The following is a 25,899-nucleotide window of genomic DNA, read 5'->3' on the forward strand; positions in this document are numbered from 1 at the left end:
TATGTATTTCCTGGCTCAGTCTACATATTTGACAGGGAAATTTCCACATTTTGGTATATTATCATTTTGTGACACATTTCATTTACAGGCTTACTACAAGGCCTGACAGACTAGTATCCTAAGAAGATCTTGAAGGATTCCTGGTGTGTGTGTGTGCGTGTGTGTGTGTGTGTGTGTGTGTGCATGTGGTGTGTTCCTGTAGATAGCCTGACAATTCTATCAACCTCCAATAGTTATTTATTTTAAATATAAAATTATATTTGAAAATACAGAGAATTAACTTCAAATTTGTGGATTAGTGGAAAAGGACACTGCTTTAGTATGTATTGTGTCCTCAGTGTCCCCAGAGGGAAATAGAGTCTGAACTAGATATCTAAAATACCTTTCACACTGACACCTGCCATGGAGTGAAATCAGAATAGATTATGACAGCTCTAGTGCATGCAGCCTTTAAATTAAAAAAATCATTTAGACTTTAGCCACTAAACTCCACTAAATTAAACTAATTTAGAACTTCGCTGAAAGGAACTGTAAGTTAATACATTTGTTGGTAGGTGAAAATTGGCTGGCATGCACAGTCATTAGCAGTGGTTGATAGTGTTTTGGGATGTAATGTGGAAAGAATAGAGAGCTGTTTTGGAATGCCTTTGACATTTTTTTCTTTCAGTTCTAAACATCTGAGATTCTTTAGAATTTTTATAGCCAAACAGTCCATAATTTTTGCTGGGTGGTAAATCACATGCTTAACAATTATGGAGTTTCATGGTACCTGTAAATCAGACTTCAAAAAGGGAAACTTGTAAGTTGAAAAGAATAATTCACAGGTAAGTCAAAATTCCCTGTCTTTAAAGGCTGCTTTCAATATGAGAAATAAAAATTACATAAATGATAAAATTAAGCAAATTAAAATTTTTTTAATTTGAACCTTATGCTCCAACATGATTCCAATGGTTTAAAATAAGAAAGGAAGAAAGTCATGTTACTGAGTGCACCCAATGTGCCAAGCATGAGTGTAAGGAGCTTGAAATGTTAGGAAAGCCAAGGAGTTGTATAATTAGAAGAAGGTTCACTGAGCCCATATGCAGTGCTAAAATGTGAAAGTGTAGCTTAGGGCCGGTCATATGACGTGCCTCTGGATCTGGGGAAACAGCTGTGACCCCCAGGCCTTGGAGAAAGAACTTCGCAATCTGGGAGATACAGCCAGAGCTTCAAGAACAGCTTGTGTATAGCCTCATCATGTCAAAAAGTTGTCCAGGGTCAATGCTAATCAGCAAACACCCTTATAACAAAATATGAACAGAGCTCTGAAGCACAAGGTTGTCGCAGTTTGGACAGGATTCAAAGAGAAAAGTTGATATTCATTCATCCATTTATCAATCTCTGATCTACAATGCATAAAAGCATAGTAGGAAAGATATCCTGGTCATAAGAAAGTATAGGTAAGGTGTGTGGTTTTTCAGAGAAAGAGAGAGTAGGGGGCATCAGGGAAAATATCATTGAACAGATGGCCTTTGAGCTGGAAAGAATGGATCTGTTGTCAGTGGAAATTAGGTTCTTCCATGGAATTGTGAGGAAAATTCATGGACCCACGCACAGGAGATTGTGGTGTGGCAAGATAATTTATTTGTGATGCAAAATCAGAGGAGTTCCCCTTCTGCGTTCCCAATGTCCCATCTTCTTCCATCCTGCCATGGAAAAGTTCAACCTCGTCTTCATCAAGGCCAAGACAAGGTCCAGCGTTTGTTTCCTATTACAGCTCAGTCCTCTGGAGCCCATTCGGTCTGTGCTGGCCCCAATAGCTGCTAGACGGTATGGTCGAGCTCTCCTGGGTGAGCGAACAGATGGGTGTGTTACAGGGTGGGCAATAGAGAGCATGTGAATACACGGGGTGAGTGCAGGTTACCATGAGAGTGAGAGAGAGAGGGAAGAGGAGAGAGGAGGGGGAGAAAGAGAGAGAGAGAAAGAAAGAAATTCTTTATTTTGCCTGGTTTATATTATCTTGGGCTTGAGAAAAACCAGGAGCTTTTTCAAAATAACCAATGAACCTCTGAAGCTTCGGAGGGCGTCTGCTGGGTCCATCCCCCTGGCCAATGATCCCTTTCCAGGTTAGACTGACAGGCCTATATGGTCAGGCACCTCCCCTGTGCCATTTTCACTTCTGTTGCACAAGTTTTTACCTCCCCATGCTCTCCGTCACCCCCACAACCCTGTAGGGGAGGGCAGCTGCTTCCTACATGGTGGAAGGGAGGGTTAAGCTGTAGCTTCCAGATGAAGCAAACATGCTCATGCTCCCCAGCTGACCATGCGTAACAATGTCTGACTCCCCTTGCTTCCTTCTTTTCAATATTGAGCTAAGTAAGGTAACCATAGCTGCTAGACAGTCTCAAAGTCTGCAGAAGTTATTATCCTTCCCGGGAAGTATAAGGCTCCTTATTTGGTGGTGGTCTCCAGTATGCGTTTTCTCCTCCTCTCTACTTGTGAGTTACAGTGCCACCAGGAAAGAGGTTTTTTTGTGAACCAAACTGGTGGTAGGGAGGGTGGTGCTGGAAATTGGTGGGAATGGGAAGAAGTCTGTGGGGGACATCAGGTATCCAGCTACCCTCTGGAAAAGGTCCCAGCTGATTCTGATATGGTCTCCTTAGGTGGGCAGGTCTCTCACTCACTGGGAAGTCATAGTAGTAGATGACAGGAGACATTAGGGCATCAAAACTAAATGCAGTATTTTCTAGGAATATTTAGTAATGAGGAAACTAAAACTTATAAGGGAGAGGTGCTTTGTAATAAAAAGGGATATGTAAAACATGAACAAAGAATATGCAGGTATATGTATTGTAGGGGTGAAAAGACTTTTCTTCTACCCTCCTGGGTTTGATAGCTGGGTCTATGAAATAAATTGACAATAAGTAGATTAACAGGAGAAAAAGATATCTAACTTTATTAATTTTAAGTTTTACTTGCACAGTAAAAAAAAAAAAGTGCAAATATCCAAAAGAAGCAGTGAGATTTGAGAGCTTCTATAATAAGAGCTTCTATAATAGAGGAAGGAGAGGGAATACACATACACACATACATATATGAAAACCATGGTTTAGGAACTGTGATAGAATAAAAATTCCTCAAGGTAAACACTTTTCAAAAGGTTGTCCTTTAAACTTAACTGAATTTTAAGTGTAATTCTAATTTTATATATATTAAAATTAAAAATAAATTATTTTGTGCAGATTGACCATGTATCAGGCACTTAAATTTCATTTAAAAAGCAAAAAAATCCCATGAGGTGATCATAACTATTATCACTTCTTTGCAGCTGAGGAAATAGAAGCTTAAATATTTCAAATAACTTTCCAAAAAATAATCCATCTTGTTAGAAGAGGAGCTGGGATTCTAACCAAAATAGGCCATTTCAGAGATTTCATGCTCTTTATACCAGAGAGGGTATCATTTAAAGGTACATAAAAGTGACATTTAATCACTTGAACTAAACATTTCATGTGATGCAGGTCAGGTAAACATTTAAGATACTGTAAGATATTCTGAGGAAAGCATTGCCAACCATTTCACTTTTTAATTAATTTATTCATGCTTTTATATTAAAGCACTAATATAATAATAAAAGCTGAGATGATATAAATATGATGCCATGACTACCATTTAAATTCAAATGAATAGAAAAACATACTTGTATTTTTATCTGGCATATTTGCATTTTAAGTAGGATTACACATGAACTTTTATCTTGCACATTAACATTTTAAATAGTGATAAATATTGAATATTCATGGCCCAGCATGCTCTCACTTCTATTATAACTAATTGACTAATAAGGTTAGATGAAATTTTGTTTTGATGCTAAAGGCCTTTGACCATATTGAAAATTTTAAAATATCAAGTCATGATTGAGGGTTAAAGAAAACACTCTTAAGAGGCAAGTAAAGTTTTATGCCAGCAAACTAATCTTTAGACTAGCCCAAGTATTTTTGAACTGCAATAATGGAAAAAACAATATTGGCAGGAATGAAACAGGAAATGTTTAAATTATTGCCCCAAGCAGAAACTAACCTAAGTAATGATATTAAAGCTATATAGTATTTTGCCTCTCAATATTGCCAAAACAGTTGGAATATATTCTTGTGCTATGGATTTTTCCTCTTTTGTATAGTTTTCTCACTGAAGCTAATTTGATTTTTATTGGTGCAAAATATTTTCCTTTAAACTCCCAGATCAACTCCCTAAAACAATATTTATAGGTTTCAATTCTCCTGAAGGGAATCACCAACATTCAAGGACCTTAGAAAAAATAATCTTGCTTAGAAACAAAACAATGTCATTTGATTCTATGTCAGATGGGTAATGGAATGTTTATTTTGAGGAGATAGCTTAAGGCATAACTATTTACTCAAAGTGATTTTATACTGTTGTTTTTATACCAATAAAAAGCAGATTTTAGGCCATTCTATCAACCTTGTAGGGATTTTAATATTTAGAAGGAAGTTCCTTTATATTGCCTCATTGTCATTTGCAAATATTCATATTTCTATATCTTCAGTAAATGATCTTAAGAAGTTAAACTCTTGTTTTTAGTCTGTGTTAGCCTTAAGTGCTGAGAAAAATACAATCACTCTCCAGCATACATAAACTCATTTAATCACACTGAAGTCTCAACCGTCACATTATGCATTTCCAAACACAATTACAGTGTGGCCCAACATAGTCTAAAATTCCATTTTCCACAGCCAATAAAAACAATTTTTGGCTCAGATCCAAAGTATGCCAAGTTTAACTTGTGTATCTCAAGACTGTTTTAGCATACTAAACCCCAAAGGGTTAGCTATCTTTTCCATTCTTTTTTTCCTTGTTCTATTCAAAAAGGAGAATAAGAGTACTAAATTAAACACTGAAGACATTCTCTAGGAAAGAAATAGTTACATAAATTACATTTGCATGCATGTGTATGTGGATAGATGATAGGTAGATAAACTTTTTTTTTTTAGTACAGAATGATATATAGAAGCCAAGGTCTTGGTGCTAAGTGTGCCCGTTTCTACTGAACTGTCATGGTTTACAGGCCTTCTGAGTGAACAGAACAAGGGAATAATAGATTTCACCCCAAAACTTATAGGTAGCATTTTGCAAAAGTATGCTATAGGTATGTATTTAGTCATTGCCAACCTACTTTATACAAGGCAGTGTTAATGAAATTTATGAAATACAGAGATGACTAATTTCCTCAATGCAAAGTGAGGTAGATAAGTTGTAGTTGATGGTGTACCAAAAGAAGTAAAAGAGCTATCGCAATGAAACTGTAAAGGCCTTAGAAGTGGAAGTGAGAGTGCTCAACAGTGAGAGAAGGAATGTCTATCTATCTCAGACTTGTTCCCAGGAAAGGCTTTCAGAAGCAAGAGAGATATCCACACTGAGGGCTGAATGATAAGCAGGAAATAGCTGGGGAATGAATTTGAAGAAAGTATGTTAGAAACTGTAAATTTCTGAAGAGAGAACATTATGATCTGGGTAAACTAAAAGAAATACAATATAGCTGAATGCTGCATTGTGTGTCTATGTGGTAGATGAGTGGGTGGGGAGATTTTGAGAGATATAGTTAAAATATATAATATATATGATATATGAAACTTTAATATTATATTAAATTTACATTAAAATTATATTTAAGAGTTTAATCATCTTGAGAGCATTTGGGAGCCATTGAAAGAGTTTAAGCAAATGGGCATTTTACCTTCAAATAGTTTTATTTAACCCATTGTCAGAGGTAATATGTATATAAATAAGTATTATCCAAGACAGAAGTTTTATATGTCCTAGAAAAGTCAGAGAAACGATGTTGTATGAGTCAAGAATTGGAAGATTATTTTCACTTGACCAGCTTAAGGAAACCTTTGTGAAGAGAGAACATTTTGGTTGGGCTACCAACTCAGCCAGGGTTGTAGATTGCTCATTTTATTTATAACTGATTGTTTGATCTTTAAATCATTGTGAACATAAACAATACACATGTCATCTTCCAAAGTTTTTAACCTTGCTTCTGAAAAATGGTATCATGAAGTTTTGATGTAGCAAATTTTATTGTAAAATTTATTGTAAGGTACAAAACTTAAAGATAATGCCTATTTCCACATTAAAATTAAAACTCAATTACACTTTGACTTTTCAATGTCTAATTTTTTAATATAATTTCAAAATTAAAGTTGTAACAAACTTTTAAAAAATACTTTTTATTTTAATATAATTTTAAAGTTAAAGAAAAGTAGTGAAAGGAATTCTAAGAACAGTTTTTTATGTTTTACTCCATTTATCATTCTCTCCTCTCTATCCATATAACTGTAATTAAACATGCACATACATGTTGTTATATAAGTACAATAAAGTTAAATGCATAATATATATATATATATATATATATATATTAAATATAATTGTATTGATTTCAGAGAGGGAGGGAGAAATAGAAACATCAATGATGAAAGAGAACCATTGATCGGCTGCCTCCTGCATGCCCCACACTGGGGACCAAGCCCGCAATCCAGGCATGTGCCCTCATAGGGAATTGAATTGTACCTCCTGGTTCATAGGTTGACACTCAACCACTGAGCCATGCTGGCTGGACTAGATACTGTTAATTTATTTCCCAAAAGAGTATTATTTTTACCTGAATTATCTTTATTTAATGATGGAAAAATATGTCAAGCATTTTTTTTTGCATGAATAAAGACACAAATAGGCATTTACTAGAATTAAATGGGAATATATAATACCTGCATATAGTTATGAAGAATAGATAGCTGAATATGTGGTATGATTTATAAGGTACCTATAACTAAATAGCATCTAATCAATCTATCTTAATTACTTTTAACTTTAGAGTTTTTGATCATTATATCCTGGAATGTAGTAACAGATATTTATCACCTGCTAATACATTAGCAGATTTGATTTCTTTGTCAGGTCATCTGGCTCACAATATCATTTTGAAACAATGGAGCATAACATTTAAGTATTTTTAAATATCAGAATGAGAAGAAAATACACAGAACACTGACTCTAGGTGGTTGCTGTAATTTAAGACTTGAATATTCAGAAATCAAAATGGGAGAACTGGGATCTTGGATGTGAAACCTGTAAGAAAGATGAAGAAACAAGAGATAGACTGTGGCTTCTAAAAATAAAAATAATCATGAAAAAGGTTATCCAAGTGAATGCCAAGCTGAAGAAGACATAGGCAACTTTGTCCTGATCTTTTTTGAGATTCATATCTCTGTTGAGTTCCCACAAATGTCTCCCAAAAGAAAACATTCCTTGGAGATTTGAAATCAAGGCATTAAATTAGGGAAACAAACCAAACCAAACCAAAACCAAAACCAAAACATTTTCTTGAAAGCAAACTGTGGTCATGTAAACAGATAGTCTTATTTCCTCTTTCTGCAACCCCAAATATTTATCCAGTTAATCTGTATCTCCCCTTTATATTTCTTTCCATAGGCAGCATTAACTGAAGTGAGTTTGGTCTATCTAATCAGCAAAATTCCCAACCTCTGTGATTTTCTTGGTTTCACAACTTTTGTCTTACCAACCATGTAATTGTTCCAGCACAGAAATTGCTTTCATTAGGTCACAGGTGGCTTCCATATTGCCAGCATTAATGAAAACATTTCTGTTATTTTTCTTCTTAATTGTTTTGCCCCTTTGATACCAGTGACACCTTTGATCTAACAATCCTTTCACTTTTGTTGTAGTACAAACTTTCCCTCCTGACTCTCCTGCCGGGAGCCGGTCCATCCTTGCTGTTTCAAGGGACCTGGCATATATAGCATACGGTTCTTAATATGTTTGCTCCCCTTAGCGCTGTGTGTTTTAACCAAGGTCACCTCTCCGAGAAAGGTTGTTTCCCCAGGTAGGAATTTTTCCCTGAAGTCAGGGAGGGGATGCCTCTCCTAGAAAGGTTGTTTCCCCAGGTAGGAATTTTTCCCTGAAGTCAGGGAGGGGATGAAACTCCTTAACTAAGTGCCAGGCGGGTAGTTAATCACTACAAACAATCATGCTTAAGCTACATAATCTTTACTCCCTGGAATGGAGATAAGAAACGCCCTAACCTTTGTAATAGAGATTGATAGGATTGAATCAACTGATATAAATACAGATGTAACAAGACAGAAAGAGACAGAACTTAGGAGACAGGGCTTGGAAGACAGGACCAAGAGAGACAGAGCCTAGGCACAGAACCTACACAGAACGTTCTCTAGAGACAGAAGAACTTCGCTGGCGAGAGCATGCTGGAGGATCCTGGACAGGGACTGGCCTCGGAGCCTGGAGGCGGAGCCTGGAGAGAGCATGGCTGGGGATCCTGGACTGAACCTGACTGCGGAGATTGGCAGGAGAGCCTGACTGGAACCTGGTGACTGAGCCTGGCTGGAGAGCCTGGACGGAGCCTGGCTGGAGAACCTAGCAAGACAACATGGACACAGAACCTGGCTGGAGATCTGAAGCAGAACCTCTCTGGAGATCGAGACCAGAACTTGGCTGGAGATCCTGGCTAGGCTGCTGATCAACTGAACGCTGTCTCCGTGTCATTCCTTCTTCGCCGACTCCGTCTACGCCTTTGGGGACCCCTGGACCTGCTGGGGTTGGACCCCGGCACTCTCCAGTCTCTCAGACATCTTTATTGGATACTATTCCCTGCCCAAACCAACTCTGAGCAATATCATCCACATTCACAGTTTTATATTTATGTAGTAACTAGAGGCCTGGTGCACAAAATTTGTACATGGGTAGGGTCCTTAGGCCTGGCCGTGATCAGGGCCAATCTGTGGGGTGACTGGTGGGGCAATTGGGGGCCCCTTGCTGGCACCCGCCTAGGCCGGCCTGGTGCTGCTCGCTTACTGGCCCCGCCCCCTGCTGCAGCTGCTGGTCACCTCCTTCTGCAAGGCAACCTGAAGGGCAATTGGGGAGCCCCTGCTGGCACCTGCCTTGGCTGGCCTGGGGCCTGTGGGCTGGGGGAAGCTTCTGTGTTGAGCGTCTGCCCCCTGGTGGTCAGTGTGCGTCATAGTGACCGGTTGTTCAGCTGGTCATTCTGCTGTTTGGTCAATTTGCATATTAGGCTTTTATTATATAGGATACCTCCCTTCCCCCAGACACAAACCATCTCTATAACTGACTTCTTTCTTCTCTCCCATAATTTGAAAATCTAATTGCCCATGAAACATCTCCACTTGAGCCATCCATTGTTGTTGCAAACTCACTGTGCCCCACCAATGAACTATTGATCACACTTTAAAAAACAATTTTATTATTATTATTTTTTTATTATCTAGGTCGTCTGAGATGGTGGTGGTGGTATATCATCCACCCAGATATCAAACCAGAAATAAAAGTATTGTCTCAATCCTTTTCTTTTTATTCAGTATATCCAATTGTTCACTAAGCCCTATGCTTTATATGTGTTAGTACCTTGAGTAGCCTCTCTCTTTTCTAATTAATGACTTTGCCTTGCTTCAAGCCATTTTCATCTTTCTCCAAGATTACTCTAACAGATCATTTACTGATATTCCTGTACCAAGACTTATTCTTTTTTTAAAAAAATATATTTTTATTGATTTCAGAGAGGAAGGGAGAAGGATAGAAAGATAGAAGCAACAATGATGAGAGAGAATCATTGATTGGCTGTCTCCTGCACGCCCCCTACTGGTGGTGGGTGGAATCAAGCCAGCCACCCGGGTATGTGCCCTTAGCCAGAATCAAACCTGGGACCCTTTAGTCCACAGGCTGGTGCTCTATCCACAGAGCCAAACCAGCTAGGGCAAGACTTATTCTTTTAAAAAATACCTTCCACACTTTTATCAGTGAGATCTTCCAAAACTCCAGATATAAAGGTGCCATTCCCTGACTGTAGCTCTCAGTGATTATTCATTGCCTAATGGACAGAGCCTAAGCTCACCAAATGGCACATATGATTTCGCCTTTGTCAAACTTTCTAGCTTTATCTCCTGCCACTCTCCTCACTCATATCAAGACGACTTCCAGTTCCTGAACACTATGGTGTTTCATGTTTTTGTGTTATTTTCATCTTCCTTTGACTGGACTTTCTCAACTTATTCTTTCTAGCAAACAATTTGCCCTGATGAACTTCTAATCACTGGATAAACCTTGTTTAAACAGAATAATTTCCTCTATGAGTTTTCTTTTTTTCCTCCCTCTGAACTTCTTTTGTTTCTTTTATTTTATAATTCCACTTATTGAATTGTATTAAAATTACTTTTAAAAGTAGATTATTTATTTCCTCTTATACTTGAGCTTCTTCAGGAAAGAGCCTGTGTCTTAATAATCTTTGTTCTCTTAAGGCCTGGTATATCCTTTGTCATACTGATCAGTGGAATTAAGTCATGTTATGTTTAAAGGTGATATATAAGGCAAAATCTTATCTAGTACCATATTCCCCCATTGAATATGCATTAGCAATGGTTACATTTGAGACCAAACATTACTCCTGAATAAGCCCAATGCAGCCAGTTTTCCCTTCATTGTTGGAACAGACTGTTGTTTCTTTGTTTTTATACCAGGTAAAGAAGTTAGTATAAGGAAAGCCTCTATCCCTAAATACAGGTAGCATTGAACAAGATAAAATTCTCATGTTACAAGAGGTTCTTGGTGATGGAGAGCAAGTGAACAGCAGATTCACTTCCTCCAGCTCAGGGGGTAAGCCATATTTTAGAGGAAAAGCAAGAATAATTCTGCAGTGGTTGGGAGGGTGAATAACTTGACCTTGAAGGTCTATGATTCTATTTATAACAAACTAGAGGCCCGGTGCACAAAAATTTGTGCACTCAGAGGGGAAGGCGGGGTCCCTCAGCCTGTCCTGTGCCCTCTCGCAGTCTGGGATCCCTCGGGAGATAACACCCTGCTGGCTTAGGCCTGCTCCCGGGTGACAGAGGGCAGGCCCAATCCCTAAGTGCAGCCCTGGTCAGGATCAGAGAAGGGCCGATTGGGGAGTTGGGGTGCCACCCCCTGTCATGCACAGAGCAGGGCGGATTGGGAGGTTGCGATGCCACCCTCAGTCATGCTCAGGGTAGGGCCGATTGGGGGGTTGGGGCACCGCCCCCTGTCACACACAGAGCCGCAGGGCGATCAGGGGGTTGGGGAGCTCCTCCCTATCAGGCACAGAGGAGGGCCGATCAGGGGGTTGGGACGCCTTCCCCTGTCACGAACAGAGCAGGGCGGATAGGGAGGTTGTGTCCCCTCCCCCTGTCACACACAGAGCCGCAGGGTGATCAGGGGGTTTGGGCACTGCCTCCTGTCACGCTGATCCCGGTGCCAGGAGGCCTTGCGGCTCCGCTGATCCTGGTGCTGGGAGGCATATTACCCTTTTAATATATAGGATAGAGGCCTGGTGCATGGGTGGGAGCCAGCTGGTTTGCCCTGAAGGGTGTCCTGGATCAGGGTGGGGGTCCCCACTGGGGTGCCTGGCCAACCTGGGTGAGGGGATGATGGCTTTTTGCAGCTGGTCACACACTCTTCAGGGTGGGGGTCTCCACTGGGGTTCCTGGCCAGCCTGGGTGAGGGGATGATGGCTGTTTGCAGCTGGTCACACACCCTTCAGGGTGGGGGTCCCCACTGGGGTGCCTGGCCAGTCTGGGTGAGGGCTGAGGGCTGTTTTCAGTCTGGCGGGTGACTGAAGCTCCTAACCGCTCCTTTTTTTCTTTTCTTTTTTTTATTCTGGGCCAGCTTTAGCTCTGGCTCAAGCTCTTAGGCCTCCGCTGCTGAAAGCAGGTATCTGGTTTGTTTTGGTTCTATAATCGAAACAATGTATAACTTCAGCTCTGAAATCCCGGCCGGCTGAAACCGGGTTTCTGGGGTTTTGTTTTGCTTCTATATTTGTTACAATGTTTCAAACTGCAAGCTCAGAGGCTGGCGGGGAATGTTGGAGTCCTCCGTCACTAAAGCAAGCAAGCTTCATGTTAGTTTCAAGCTGCCTGGCTGCCGGCCGCCATCTTGGCTGGCAGTTAATTTGCATATTGCCCTGATTAGCCAATGGGAAGGGTAGCAGTCGTACGCTAATTACCATGTTTCTCTTTTATTAGATAGGATAAGTCATTACCTCAAGGCCAAAAAATAGATGTTTATGAACTCCTGTATTGAAACAATGTGTACATTCAAAACAGCAGCAATGTTGTATTTGCAGAACAACTGAGGAAAGTGACTTCAGAATCTTCACATGTTTAAGAAGGTTGGAATCAATAATGACATTTGGAGCCCATCATTGGGAAAAAAAATTGTTTATGAAACAGAAGCAAAAGAAGAAAGTGAAAATAAAAACATAAAATGGTTGTGAGGAACAGAGGAAGGGAACTGAAGTGAATTGTATTAGATGGCCCCAGTCATGGGTGGCACTAGCATTCTACTGCATGAGCTATGGGGGAAAGCAGAGGTGGGCTCAGACCCTTGCTTTGTAATTCCCAGTCGTTCAATACTAGCTGTCTCTGAAACAGAGACACTAATTGTTGTCAGGACAATTCAGTGTAATGGGGTTTGTGGAGTACTCAGCTGTGCCTGCACAGAGTACCTGCTCAGTAAATGGCAGCAGTTATCAATGTTATCCGTGTAGTGGAATATAGGAGCTAGGTAATCCCATAGGCGACTCTGAGCTTTACAAGTCCATCCAGCTGTCTTTTCTGTGAAGATGAAGTATTTCATAATGTGAATTTAAGAGGGGATAGACAATTTTAATTAATAAACTATTTCTTAATGACGTGGGTTTCTGCGGGTATGATTTTAAAGAGGGGATTATAATATAGACACACACCTCAGTGCTGGAGATCCAGTCTGTATTTTGGAGATTTAACCTCAGCTTCATTTACGTGTTTACTCTGCCATGGTTTTTTTCTGGGGTTTCTCAGCAATGTCTTAACTAAAAAATGTTGTTTATCCCCTTTTATTTGAGGAAGATTATTCAGCAAACAAGTGGTAAAGTTTAAAGCCTCCATATTTAATTTTCTGCTTTTTTTTTCTTTTTGATCCATAAATGGGTGAGTCTTCTGTTGTGAGAATTATCTAAACCAATGTGTCTCTGAAAGCAAGTTTGAATTGTTGTTAGAACTCAACCTAATTCAAATGATCATAGAATTATATTTTTAAAAATATAGTCTACCAAGATGCCTTTTTCCTTAAGGCTGCTATTAAAACTAAGATTGTGATCACAGAGAGGCAGTGTTAGTAAGACAAAGATGTTTGTATCAGATAGAACTGAATTCAAATCCTATTATTGTAACATACAAGATGTATAAACTTTGGCAAATTACAGAATTTTTCTCTGGTCTGGTTACATTGAGTGTGACTTGAAGGTAAGAGGACCTACCTTCCAAATGTGTTATGTAGAATTAACTGAAATATACAGTATTGTACCTAACACGCAGCAAATGACTAATAAATACATGTCACCTCTCTTGCTCCCACACTTTCCACGGGGCCAGCTGGAGAAAAGAAAAGATGAGGGAAGATTGCCATTGACCTCAGAGAGGGAATGGAAGTTTATAATGTTAAAAAAAGATGCAGAATTTCTAAAACAGACTGATTTCCAATATTCTGTTAAGGATTGGGCCTTGCATCAGATGATGCAGTGGATAACGTGTCTGGTGTTGGGCTTGGGAAAACGCTCACTGGTCGGTTTAAATCCTGTATAGAATTTAAACTTAGAGTCTAAATGAATGTACAAATTATGGTAACTCTCGCATGTGATAGAATAGCTGATGTGAATGATGTATTTATATGAAAAATAAGATAGTAACAAGAAGAATAAGATTAGAGTGGCAAGGAGAGATCAATCATTTCGAAGGATATGGAGTGGGGAAAAGTCAGTAGATGCAGAAAGAAAAGCTGAAGCTAAAATGAGGCATGAATGGATGTAAGGGCACAAATATATGTGGTCTGTATTATTTCTGCCAATAACTCATTTTGGTTTTAAAGGTAACTCATTTTTGTTTAAAAAAGGTGACAAGTGTAGTGACTCATTTCTATACCTTTGAGTCATTGATGCAGAACCTATCACCCATACTACCGAAAGATTGGCAAACTGAGTAGCTGCTTCTATTCAAAGTCAGTGTGAGTCATGATTATCTCTATTGCTGTCTAATTCTAAAAGCTCAGAGAGTCAATAGGTTAGCATTTAGGAATTTTCCATTTACTGACATTGATTCAATTCATTCTTGATGGTAGTTCTGCACATTTATTCATAGGCATTACTGGAAGCTTAAGAAAGACTTAAAAAAGAACAACAAAACCAACTACTAATTGAATTTAGAGTCATGTTGAAACCAAGCTTAAAATATGGAAGAAAGCTGGTAAAGATGACTCAGTGCTGAAGCTAAGTTAATGATTTAGTGATGGGATTCAGAGCTGGGATTCGGAGCTGGGTTTCAGAGCTGCAGAGAAACTACATGAGTCTCAGCATGCAACTAAGTACTTTTGGACAACTTTCCACTGACGAAAGAATTGCGGATAAAAACATTTTTGGCATGTTTTGGAAATAATGGAAACCTCTGAACCACATTCGTTTTTCTCCCCTTTTTTTATTGAATTTATTGGGGTGACACTGGTTAACAAAATCATACAGGTTTTCAGGTACATAATTCCATAACATATTATCTGTACACTGTATTGTGTGTTCACTACCTCAAGTCAAGTCTCACCATTTATCACCCCTGTATCCTCCTCCACTCTCCCATATCCCTCACCTCCCCACCACAGTGTGGTGGTCTGTGTCCATGAATTTTTTCTTTTTTTCTTAATTTTTCCACAACCCCCACCCACCTTAGTGCCCCTGTCTCCCACCCCGACCACTGTCAGCCTGCTCTCTATGGGTCTATCTCTATTTTGCATGATAGTTTATTTTGTTCATTAGATTCCACATATGAGTGAAATCTTATGGTACTTGTCCTTCTCTGACTGGCTTATTTCACTCAGCATAATACTCTCCAGATCCATCCATGCTGTTGCAAAGGGTAAGATCTCCTTCCTTAAAAAAACAAACAACTCCCCCCTGCAAAAAAATCCCCCCAAAACTGCGATGTCATATCGATTACTTTTTCTAACCACAACCCCTCTTCTTATGTGATGATGTGAGCCTGTAACTCTGCAGGCTAATGTGGCAGGCACCACAGCACACTGCTTCAGCCACACTGTGCCCACCAAAATGTGTTGTTGCCTGGTGCTCAGGGCTGATGCACTCTGCTTGCCCTTCCTCTTAGCCTGCTTACTGAATATCTATTCATCCTTCAAGCCCCTGTTCAACCATCTCTTTCTTAGTTCTCTGACTTCAGAAATTTTATATTAAGGAGGTCTCTTTTTGCAGTGTTTATTTAACTACCCACTATGCAAAAGTCATTTCCTTTTATAGTAGATTTATATGTTGCTCAATTACCCTGTTCAATTGAGCTGTGATGGGTGGGTGTTTGGCTATGAGAATCTGTTTTAAATGTTTTCCTTTGTTGTTATTGTTGATGTTTTCACAGAATGTCACACTCATTCTGAGGAAGTTGTTTGCCAGCACTGATGGCTGTCAGAACTTGTAGGAGTGTTAATTGGAGCCAATCAAACTTTAACTGACCTGCTTCCACACTTCAGTGACAAAGAGGAATGTCTCCTACTTTGTCCAATAAAAGGCTAAACTCTGATACATGGATGAAGAGTTAGCCAGTTTAGGGAACAATTTTTCATTGTTATTTAAAGCTATAAACCCAGTCTTTTTTATTCATTCACTTAAGAAAATAAAAATTCTGTTGTATTTTATTATTGAACTGGAGGCCCGGTGCACGAAATTCATGCACGGGGGGAGGGTGGAAGGAGGGAAGGAGGTGTCCCTCAACCCAGCCTGTGCCCTCTTACAGTCGGGGACCCCTCACTCCTGACTACCTGCCTTGCTTCTCCTTAGTGCTGCCATGGAGGCTCTACTGCTGCTGCATTTGCCAGCCGTGAGCCCGGCTTCTGACTGAGCGGTGCTCCCCCTGTGGGAGTGCTCTGCCCCCTGGTGGTCAGTGCACATCATAGCAACTGGTTGTCCCGCCATAACGGTCACTTAGGCTTTTATTATATAGGTAAGTGGCAAATATACTTTAAGGCTGACACATAAGACAAGTAACCTAGTTTAAAACCATTAACTGGGTAGAATCTGCTTTTTGCCTGTAAGATAGAAAAGATTTTTGATCAAACTGAGAACCATTTAGCAAGTGATTCTCAGCTGCATTGTCAGTTTTAATATTCCCAGTGTACTTATCCTCAGATAAGTAGAATTCCTGGTTTGAAGTGTAATGATAAATATTTCAAGATGAAACACATACATAAGTATTAGAAAATGTTTGGAAACATTGCAAGATATCAGTGAGAATCTATTTTTACAGACAAACATGAGGAAAAATATATTTTCAGTATAATTTGACTAGGTTTATTTTTAATGTAGTCAAGAAGAGATAGATGTTCTGATCTTTTCCTCAGTTACTGCATTCAGCAGAACGGACAAATAAATTTGTAAATAAATTACACCTATTATGAGACACAGATTATAATATTTGCTACGAGGGAAACGACCACAGTGTTGTAGGTATACGAAATTCAGATGGAGTTGTTAGAGGAGTCACCTCACTTAGGAGATGAAACTGCAGCTGAAGCCTGAGAAATGAGCAAAAGGAAGAGCATTTTAGATTAGAGGGAACAGTATATTCAGAAGTGGCAAAAAAGACTGTGAAGTATTTGAGGAACAAAATACCAGCACGTCTAGTGAGGAATGAGCCTAATAGTCAGGGTTTGGAGATAGGGGTGTAGGTAGGTGAGAACCAGATAAGGCAGCATGTTAATATTGTGTATAGTTTACTCACTATGTACCCACTGAAAAAAATGAGTAAGAAAGCTTCATAAAATAATGTGCTTTTTTTTCTTTTCCATTTTGATGAATATGATCTTACCTTTTCCCAGTCAGCCAGAGGCATCCAACTGCTTCATGCATGGCAGGGCGTACGATTAATGTCATCATAGATGAAAGTAAAGACAAATAGGAAGCATGGCTTTGCACACCTAAATAAAACTTTGATCCCCTAGTGAGACCATATTTCTGAAGGCCAGACTTTGTGTCCATAAAAAAGTGTTTCCCAAATTCCTGAAGCTCTACCTAACTTACATGATTCAGTCTCATAGATTTGAATATTGAGTTTAATAAACTATAAAGGGTACCAGGAGATACAGAGTAGATAGGGAAAGCATACCTCTTCCGCTTTGGTGAAGTAAAGAAAAAGGGGCCCCAAATAAAAGGTACTTTATGCCAAAAATGGACAAAGTTTTTTGACCTCTTACCTCTGAGCTGATATTCCAAAGATAGGGAGCATGTTTGGTGGAAAGTACAAGCTTAAAGCAGAGGATTTCCCCAGTGATTTAGTGAGTTAGCTACAGCAGAATAAAAATGGTGGTATGGTGTGGCCAGTCCCAAGCCTTCTTCAGTGCCTGTGTGGGATGGAGGGCACAAGAAGTCCTGCTTGGCTAGTGGGGAATTCAGAAGTCAGCTGATACGTGGCTAGCATATCTGTCATAAGCCTACCATGCCCATGTCAAGGGGTTAGGGGAGTCTAAAGGTTAGCAGCCTTGGTGGAGAACCAGATGAAAGATGTGGCTAAGACTTAAAGGGTCCTGCAGCATCAGTGAAGGCTAAGATTGGGCTCCATCAGAGAGAGATGACCACAGTTCCCAGGCTGAGCCAACTGAACACAGTAGGCACAGATTTCAGCAGTAGATGTGTACAGGGCGCCAAATGACCAAAAGACAAGGGACATTGTTGCAGAGACCAGAGAAAACAAAGAGGAGAAGGTACCTGCAAGTTTGGGTTTGAGGCCATCTCTTTTCTGCCACTCCAGAGTCATAGAAGCCCACCTCCTTATAAACTCAGATGCCTTCTTGAAGAAAAACAGTAGCTTGGAGGAAACATGAGAGACTGAACAGTTATCAGATATGACTGAGATTTTAGAAAAAGAATACACAAAAAGATGATGTGGGCATGTGAGGGAGGAAAATTTTTACTTCTACCCTTTTAGGTTCCTTAGCTGGTCTAATAATCAAATTAACATAAAACAGAATAACAGGAGAAAACAAATGTAATTTTGCACATATGGGGGCTACATAAGAATATGAAACCTATAGGTAGTCAGGCAAATGAAGCTTATATGCCAGCCCTGATCTGGAGAGTAGGGGGTAGGAGTCTAGGGCTTCAAAAAAGAGAAAAAACAATTCACAGGAATATGGCATGAGCAAATGTTTCATAAACAAATGTTTGGCATGCCATGCAGAGACAATGGGACACAGAGAGGACTTTAACCAATCAGGCTCCTTTGCCTACTACATCTGGCTCATATTCTTTGTAGTTATCTCTGGTGATAGATCTCTTCTAGGAATAGGCTCTCTACTAAATTATTTTTAGGCAGTTAAGGGGGATGTAAAAAGAAAAAACTCTGAATCTTTTGCTCTTTAAAAATAATCAGCCTAAAATAATCCTCAGGCCAAGAAGACACATTTTAAGGGGGTAAAATTTGCTCCCCTACAATAACATTAACCAGCACCTTGGTCATGTGCTCATTCATTCAATAAATTACGATTGGGTGTCTCTTATGCACAGGGAATACAACACACACCAATCCCCGTCTTGCTGTAGCTTACATTCCAGTGAGAGTAGTTCCAAGTTGAAGCTGTAGGGGGAAAACAGCTTAGTTAGAAAAAATAAAGTTCTACAATTTATTTTCACATCTGAATAGTAGATTGTTATATTTTTAGTCTCACAGCAGTGAGGCTAAAATGTATTCTGGCAGTATGGATGACCTTGTTGTGGTTAAGAAACTAAAATGACTACAGAGTTTATTCTTGCTGGGACACTAGATTTAAATAACTTGACATATTTTCATGGTGCCAGTCATAAAGTCATAAAAATTCAGAGCTGGAAAGGCTCTCAGAGGTCATTTGGCCCAACATCTTAGTTTGATTTTTAAGGAAACAAATGGGCAGAGAGTTGAAAATTGCTGCTAGAACTGGGATTTAATTGTTTGTTCCTTGTCATTAGTCCAGGGCTCTTTGTAATTGAACAGAATTTCCATTCAGATCTTAGTTAGAAATATTCATTGATTATTTCATCTCCATAGAAGTGGGCCCTTTCGAAGGCTGGCTTTGGGGACATAACCTACAATGAAATGATATTTAAGTAGGGTTGAGGATTAGAAGAATAGATACTCATTAGAGTGGCTAGTTGCTTCTCTTTCTTTATGGAATGGGAAGTATAGCCCAGAAAGAGCCCAAGTGACCTAGGTAGCATGCTGCCCGACAACATAACAACCGATTAAGTAGGGGTAAAAGCTTAGGCTCAGGAACAAGACATCTGGGTTCAAATTCTAGCTCCACCACTTATCAACTAACTTTGTAATCACTTGTGAAACATGTAGCAGAAAATTTGTTTAAAAATGGACAAAATACTAAAGGTTATGAATGACTAACCTTGAAAGGATAGATCAGATTTAAGTTATCTTTTAAACAATGCCATTCTCATCCATGTACGTGTAATAGTTTCTGGCCCAGTGATAAAAGGACAGAGTTATGGTTGGTCCATCAGAAATAATTCACACCCTGCCATTCATCTCATGGTAGAGTTGACCAAGTAGTGTTTCATTTTACTGATGCAATATGTATAGCTATGTCAAAAAAAATTATGGCAATGCCTATATTTTACAGTTTTGGGTTTCATCAAGGTACTTTCTGGCAGAGTAGTACGTGCACGTCATCTTTCACATATGTGTCAAAAAAAAATCGAGAACTACTGAACTAGAGTTTAGGTGTAGGAAACTCTCTGATCATTCACAGGGCTAGCTCTTGTCTTGGTGAAAGGTGGAGAGGCAAGAGAGAAAGAAGCAAAAATGTTTAAAATCTTTAAAATTATATGTATATAATGATAAAACCTAAAATATTATCTGATCCTATCATTTTTGCATTTTCTTCCCACTTCACTTAATTTAAAACCTATTTAAATTATAATCTGTTGTATTGTATTTAATGACATAATATTGAAACAAAAGAGCATACACTTTGTCTCAGACATATTTGCCTAGACTTATGTGGTAAAATGATAACTTGTACAGTCATTTATCAGTTCTTGGGCTGGCATAATATTACATGATTTTTACACCTTTGCATGTGTTTTTGGTGCTTGTATATTATAAACAGAGCCAGATAACAGATTATTATAATGAAAAAAAAAACCCCAAAGCTTTATATAGGATTATAGTAATACTAGTGGCCCAGTGCACGAATTCGTGCACATTGAAAGGAAATTAAGTAGTAGAAATATTTTAATATCACTATTCGCCCTTTCTCTATAATAGAAGTATTAACCAAATTCATGATCGACAATGACAGATTGAAACACATGTGTGCGATTGGCGCCAACGAGAGCTTTATATGTATTGTGCATGCACGAGTCAACCTAGCCTTTTATATATTGAGAATAAACTTGCTTAATTAGACCTGCTTTCTGATTTAGTTAAACTTTTTCTAGCCCAGTGAAGCACCCCAACTTCTCTCTCAGGTAAGTGTCACAATACAGCAGTAAATATCAATACGAAGCAGATTATTATTGTAGAACACCCGGGGAGAACAAAGGGTAAAATATTTAACTGCAGCAGTGTTTGACTATATTCTGTGCAGTGAGAGAACCTGAAGTCATTTTCAAGGTCCACCATTTCTTCTTTTCAGTCAGGTCAAGTTTCTAAGCTTTCTAAATCTCCGTTTTCCAGCTAATGAAAAGAAAATAGGATTCCACTGAGTCTCTTATCTACCTACTCCAGGACTTCTGTGAGGATCAAATGAGATGAGGCACGTGAAAATGCTTCACAGACATTTGGTTAAAGTGTAAAATGTTTGCACCTGGCTATAAAGCAAGTCATGTTCGAAGAAACTCCAAGGAGGCTAGTCGCTAGGGAGAGGAAGCCCGGTGTTGCTATGTGATGTCATTACCCAGCACCCACAGTGACCATTTCTGGGCTGTGCTATGGGCTGCATTTTGCACCATGGGGTCTTGGCAGTGTTGGCTGCAATTTGGTGGGGTGTTGCTCCAGGGTGGTGATGGGGCCTGTGCCCCAGTTGGGGGAAGTCGAGTGTTGGTTTGTTGGCACCAGGTCTGTGGTGCCATTTATTTTTAAACTAGAGGCCCAGTGCACGACATTTATGTACTGAGGCGGGGGGTCCCTCAGCTCAGCCTGTGCCCTCTCCCAGTCTAAGACCCCTTGGTGGACATCCCCTGAGGGGTCCTTAGTGCTGCTGTGGAGTTGTGAGCCTGGTTTAGCGCTTAGGGGTCCTTAGCGCTTGCCAGCTGTGAGCTCAGCTCCTGGCTGAGCGGTGCTACCCTTGTGGGAGTGCACTGACCACCAGGGGACAGCTTCTGCATTGAGCGTCTGCCCCCTGGTGTTCAGTGTGCCTCATAGCGACCAGTTGTTCTGCAGTTTGGCCAATTTGCATATTAGCCTTTTATTATATAGGATGGCCAGTGCATGTCATGGCAGCTCCTGCACTGAGCATCTGCCCCCTGGTGGTCAGTGTGCATCATAGCTATCAGTTGAACAGACACTTAGCCTTTTATATATATAGATTATATTTAGTTTACTTTATAGGAGAGTTGGCCTTGTTCTTTATATATGAAATTTTATATTTTACAAGTACAGTTCTGTTAATTCAGGGAATATATTTTAATAATTTAAGTAACCATAGTGAGATTCTTTCATTTTATCGAATACTATATTTCAGTTGAATAAGGCAAACTTTTTCTCAACATTAAATTTAAATGCTCTTTGAGAGAAAGTTAACAAAAAATTTAGGAAATGTGCATTTTTCTTTGTTCCAAGTGAATATTTAACATACTAGTATTTTCTCATGGCTCTTTAGGTTCTAAGATTGGGTTTATTTTTTTTTTAATTTTTATTTTTTTAAATATATTTTATTGATTTTTTACAGAGAGGAAAGGAGAGAGATAGAGAGTTAGAAACATCAATGAGAGAGAAACATCGATCAGCTGCCTCCTGCACATTCCCCACTGGGGATATGCCCGCAACCCAGGTACATGCCCTTGACCGGAATCGAACCTGGGACCTTTCAGTCCGTAGGCCGACGCTCTATCCACTGAGCCAAACCGGTTTTCGGCTAAGATTGGGTTTAGATACAGTGCTTGCTGTAAATGGGAATTTAAGCTTTCTACCTTAAATCTTAAGAGCAAAAAGAATATAAACCTAATGCAATCAAAGATGTTATGGATTTCCTGTGATTAACTGAACAACTTTCAGATTCTGCAGCTGATAATTAGGCCTCTGAACCTCAAGTTGGATACCTTACTTTCCTGTCATTTGAAGTGTACCTTGGCTAGATGTTCACTAGTATTTGTCTTGAGTTCCTTCTGTCATACTAATGAAGAAAGCATCTCATTTCTCTAATTCAAAAGTAGACAAAATGAAAGTTAATTTTAAAAAATTGATGGGCTTATTATTCTCTTGGCTTATCCTCCCTCAGCGGTATCTATGCTAACTTAATAGTAATATAGATAAACCATGAGTCCAGAAATTGAATGCTAGCCATAAGTGCAAAGCCACTTTCAGAAGACCTGTGAAACATGTTATTACTAATGTACCTTATTGTACAAAGAGAGCTACAGCATATGGTTATAACAAAGCATCTGCCCCAAAGGTCTGAGTATCAGTTTACATATAGATGGTCTCCAGATTTAACATCAGTATCCCACACACATGACAATCTCTGATGGGATGTTTACTGATGGAGAAGAGAACATTAATTTAGACATTATTATGTAAATCTGGAATATCTACATAAATATAATATAATATAAAATTGTCTTCTATTTATTAATAACTTTCTTATTTATTTATAACTTTGTATAATAAATGTGTTTTTTTAAAAAAATATCAGGCATCTTTATCTTTATGCTAGTTCCTTTGCAAGAAGTAAACTAACCATATTTAGAAATAGCACTTTAGTACCATTAAAGCTTGAAAGGAAGATAAAATTCAATTAATATTATAACTTCATTTTACAAGTAAGAAAAGTGGGGCTCAAATAGGTCAAGAAATTTTCCCACAATGGCCCAGTATGTTCATGATGGAAGTAGGACTGGAACCCATTTGTTTTAATTTAAGTTCAGAGACCTCTCAGACTGATTTCATTAGAAACATGAAAGAAAAGGTATATATTAGAACTGCTAAAATGTGATTTTTATTAATTTAATTTTATTTTTTTGGTAATTTTTTCTCCTTCTTTCTCTTTCTTCTGGGAGAGAAGTTATTGCTCCTGTGGGATTATTTAGAGAGTACTAACTATATATTGAGATCCTATAGATCATATCCCCCTCTAAGACATTTGGTTCTTATTTTTATGAATCATTTAAGTAAAGGCATCTGTTTCTCAGGTTTTTCACCATTTATTACATGTATAATTTTAAAAACATTTAGTCATGCCTTGAGATGGTTTATTTTATTACATACCAAACCTTTGGCCTGGAATCTCATGACACTATTGATTGAGTAGAAATTTTGTTAGTGATTCAAATACAGGACTGTCTCCAAAATAAGTTATATTAAAATATGACGATTTGCCTTATCTGTAACTAGAACAAGAGTCCCTGCAGTGTGAGCCTAAGTCTTCCAAATAAAACAATTTTTTAATGTCATTTATTTTCAGCTGTCCACAGCTCTCTCTTATATCTACTTTCCTTTCTTTTTATTTTTATAAATTCAAATTTGATCATCTAATGTAAAAGCCTTAGGTTCCTAGGGAGTTGGGGGACTTTAAAAAAAGTGTGTGTGTATATATGTGTTTTTCCATATATTTTTTGTAGTGTCCACTTTTAGCTGGAAAGCCACATTTGAGTACAATTATCTGGGTCCAATGTCACTGTTAGAATTGAGCAACTTGTGTGTGTTTTTTTAAACTTTTGTAGCTCTGGCCAGCTTCACATGGCCTTCTATCAGTTGAAATGGCATCTCTGACTTCAGCCAAGTGTAGGTTATTAGGTTACGAATGCCAAAAATGATGAGTCGTGCCATACTTTATTCAGTGTTAGTAAAAGCAAGATTGTAAAATAATTATCATCTCTTTTGAAGCAGAGCCAGCCACACAGCCCGAGCCCTTCTTTCTTCGTTAATGTGTATACAGTCCTTATTTTAACAGAACAAACTTTCGGAGGGCACTCACATGGGACTGCTGAACCAGCTGTACAACTTTTATTTTGAAGAAAAAAGTTGAGCCTCAGAACAGGCTGTTTTAAAGACAGGGAGGGACTTAGCTTTTCGGGAGCTTGACCAGCATGTGGAAGGAGTGCTCTCATGGCTGCGATAACGTAGGGGACTCCTACCTGGGTGCCCCTGGGGTGGGAAGTGTTCTGTTTGCTTTGTCCTGTTTCCGAGGGTTCCGTGCACTTCTCCTGCCTGTATCAGAGTGACTCTCGGTGGTTTTTGCACACCCTGCTCTGTGGGGGAGTGCCCCAACGTGCCTGTCTTATGTGGCCTCTATGGACACAGTGCTCAGCTGGCAGAGAGCAGGGAACTTTTCTCCCAGCACCCAAAAAGAGAAAGAGGAAACTACTTTTTCCTTCTGGGCTCCTTGCAGCACAATAGATCAGGATAAGCTTCCACATTCCCTCCCTGGATTTCTGGAGTGGTTTCCAGGAAGAAGTCAAACATTCACCTTTAAATGGATGACCATGTCACAATCAGGAAGAAACATCTCCAAAGACCCATCTTTCGGTAAGTCATGCTACATCCCAGGTGGCTCAGGGCTATCAGGGAGAAATGATTTTCCTCCTTCACTTCTAACTTGGGAATTCTGGCACTAAGCTACCGCAAAGCAATAGAGTGTGTCTAAAGTTTAACTTCACACATACCAAAGGAGACCTTCTATTTTCTTAAACTCTGTGTACAAGCTCTTATCAACTTAAAATATATTTTAAAAACATATTAGCTATTCAAGCACATGAGAGAATAGCCCTTGGAAAAAAAACTTTTGAAACATTATGCAACCCTCACTGTTTCTAATGGTTGCTCAGCCCTCTAAATGGGAAATACTGTGCTTGGTTCTCTCATCTGATTACACTCAGAGGTAGTGTTTTAATGCTGCTAGTGCTATAACTTTTTGCAGTAATGTGTGGGGAGACTAATTTGAACTTGATAGCTACTGTTCAAGAGTGTACATTTTGCAGCGAGTTCAGGAGTATTTGTATAGCAGTTAAGGAAACAATAGAACAATGAGAGAAGTTTTACACTGGGGGAATCTGTGGCTAGGATAGATACAGTATAATGGGCTGAGTTAAGGTTTTATTTTGTGAGGCGGGACACTTTCTGGGAGTGCAGCAATTTCTTCATTGACTCTTTAATGCTTGATTTTTTAGTTACCTGTTAGGTACTTTAGAATTCAGAATTGTGATTTAAGAATTTTAAAGTAGCTAGAAAATGAAAAAACAAGTTCTGCCTCTTAAAACAGAAGATTAAAAAGCAAGTTAATTACATATCAATTTTGTGCTTCCCCCAAAATAATATCTTAAATGTAGCAGAGATACTACAAGTTAACAATATTAAATGTTAAAGTTAAGTTGCGGCCTCTGGCTTTGATCTGGAATTAAATACAGGATAATAGAAGTTTATGGATGGAATTCCTAGCATTCTGTGGTTGTTATATAATGAGTAAGAGGGGGCCTGGAGGAATATCATTATATAAAATATGTCCATTTTTATGTGTTTATTAAGCATTAGAATAGTATTATTAACAGCAACAATATGCTTTATTACTGCCTAAAACAAAATTCTTGCTCAAATCCTTTTATAACCTTCA

General features: G+C 39.0%; 1 protein-coding gene across 4 annotated transcripts in view; it reads left to right on the forward strand.

Annotated features, from left to right (window-relative positions):
- Window positions 1–25,899, forward strand: part of PDE1A (phosphodiesterase 1A) — a 259,091-nt gene that overhangs the window by 31,976 nt on the left and 201,216 nt on the right. Inside the window, exon 1 of one of the 4 annotated variants that reach the window (XM_059703925.1) lies at window positions 24,249–24,818. The exons of the other annotated variants lie outside the window; for them this stretch is intronic. Coding sequence (XP_059559908.1) covers window positions 24,766–24,818 — 53 coding nt within the window. The 5' untranslated portion in view covers window positions 24,249–24,765. Of the gene's footprint in view, window positions 1–24,248; window positions 24,819–25,899 lie in introns of those variants that run through there. 4 annotated transcript variants of the gene reach the window in all.

The sequence above is a fragment of the Myotis daubentonii genome, chromosome 7, assembly GCF_963259705.1.
Source record: "Myotis daubentonii chromosome 7, mMyoDau2.1, whole genome shotgun sequence".
Taxonomy (NCBI): domain Eukaryota; kingdom Metazoa; phylum Chordata; class Mammalia; order Chiroptera; family Vespertilionidae; genus Myotis; species Myotis daubentonii.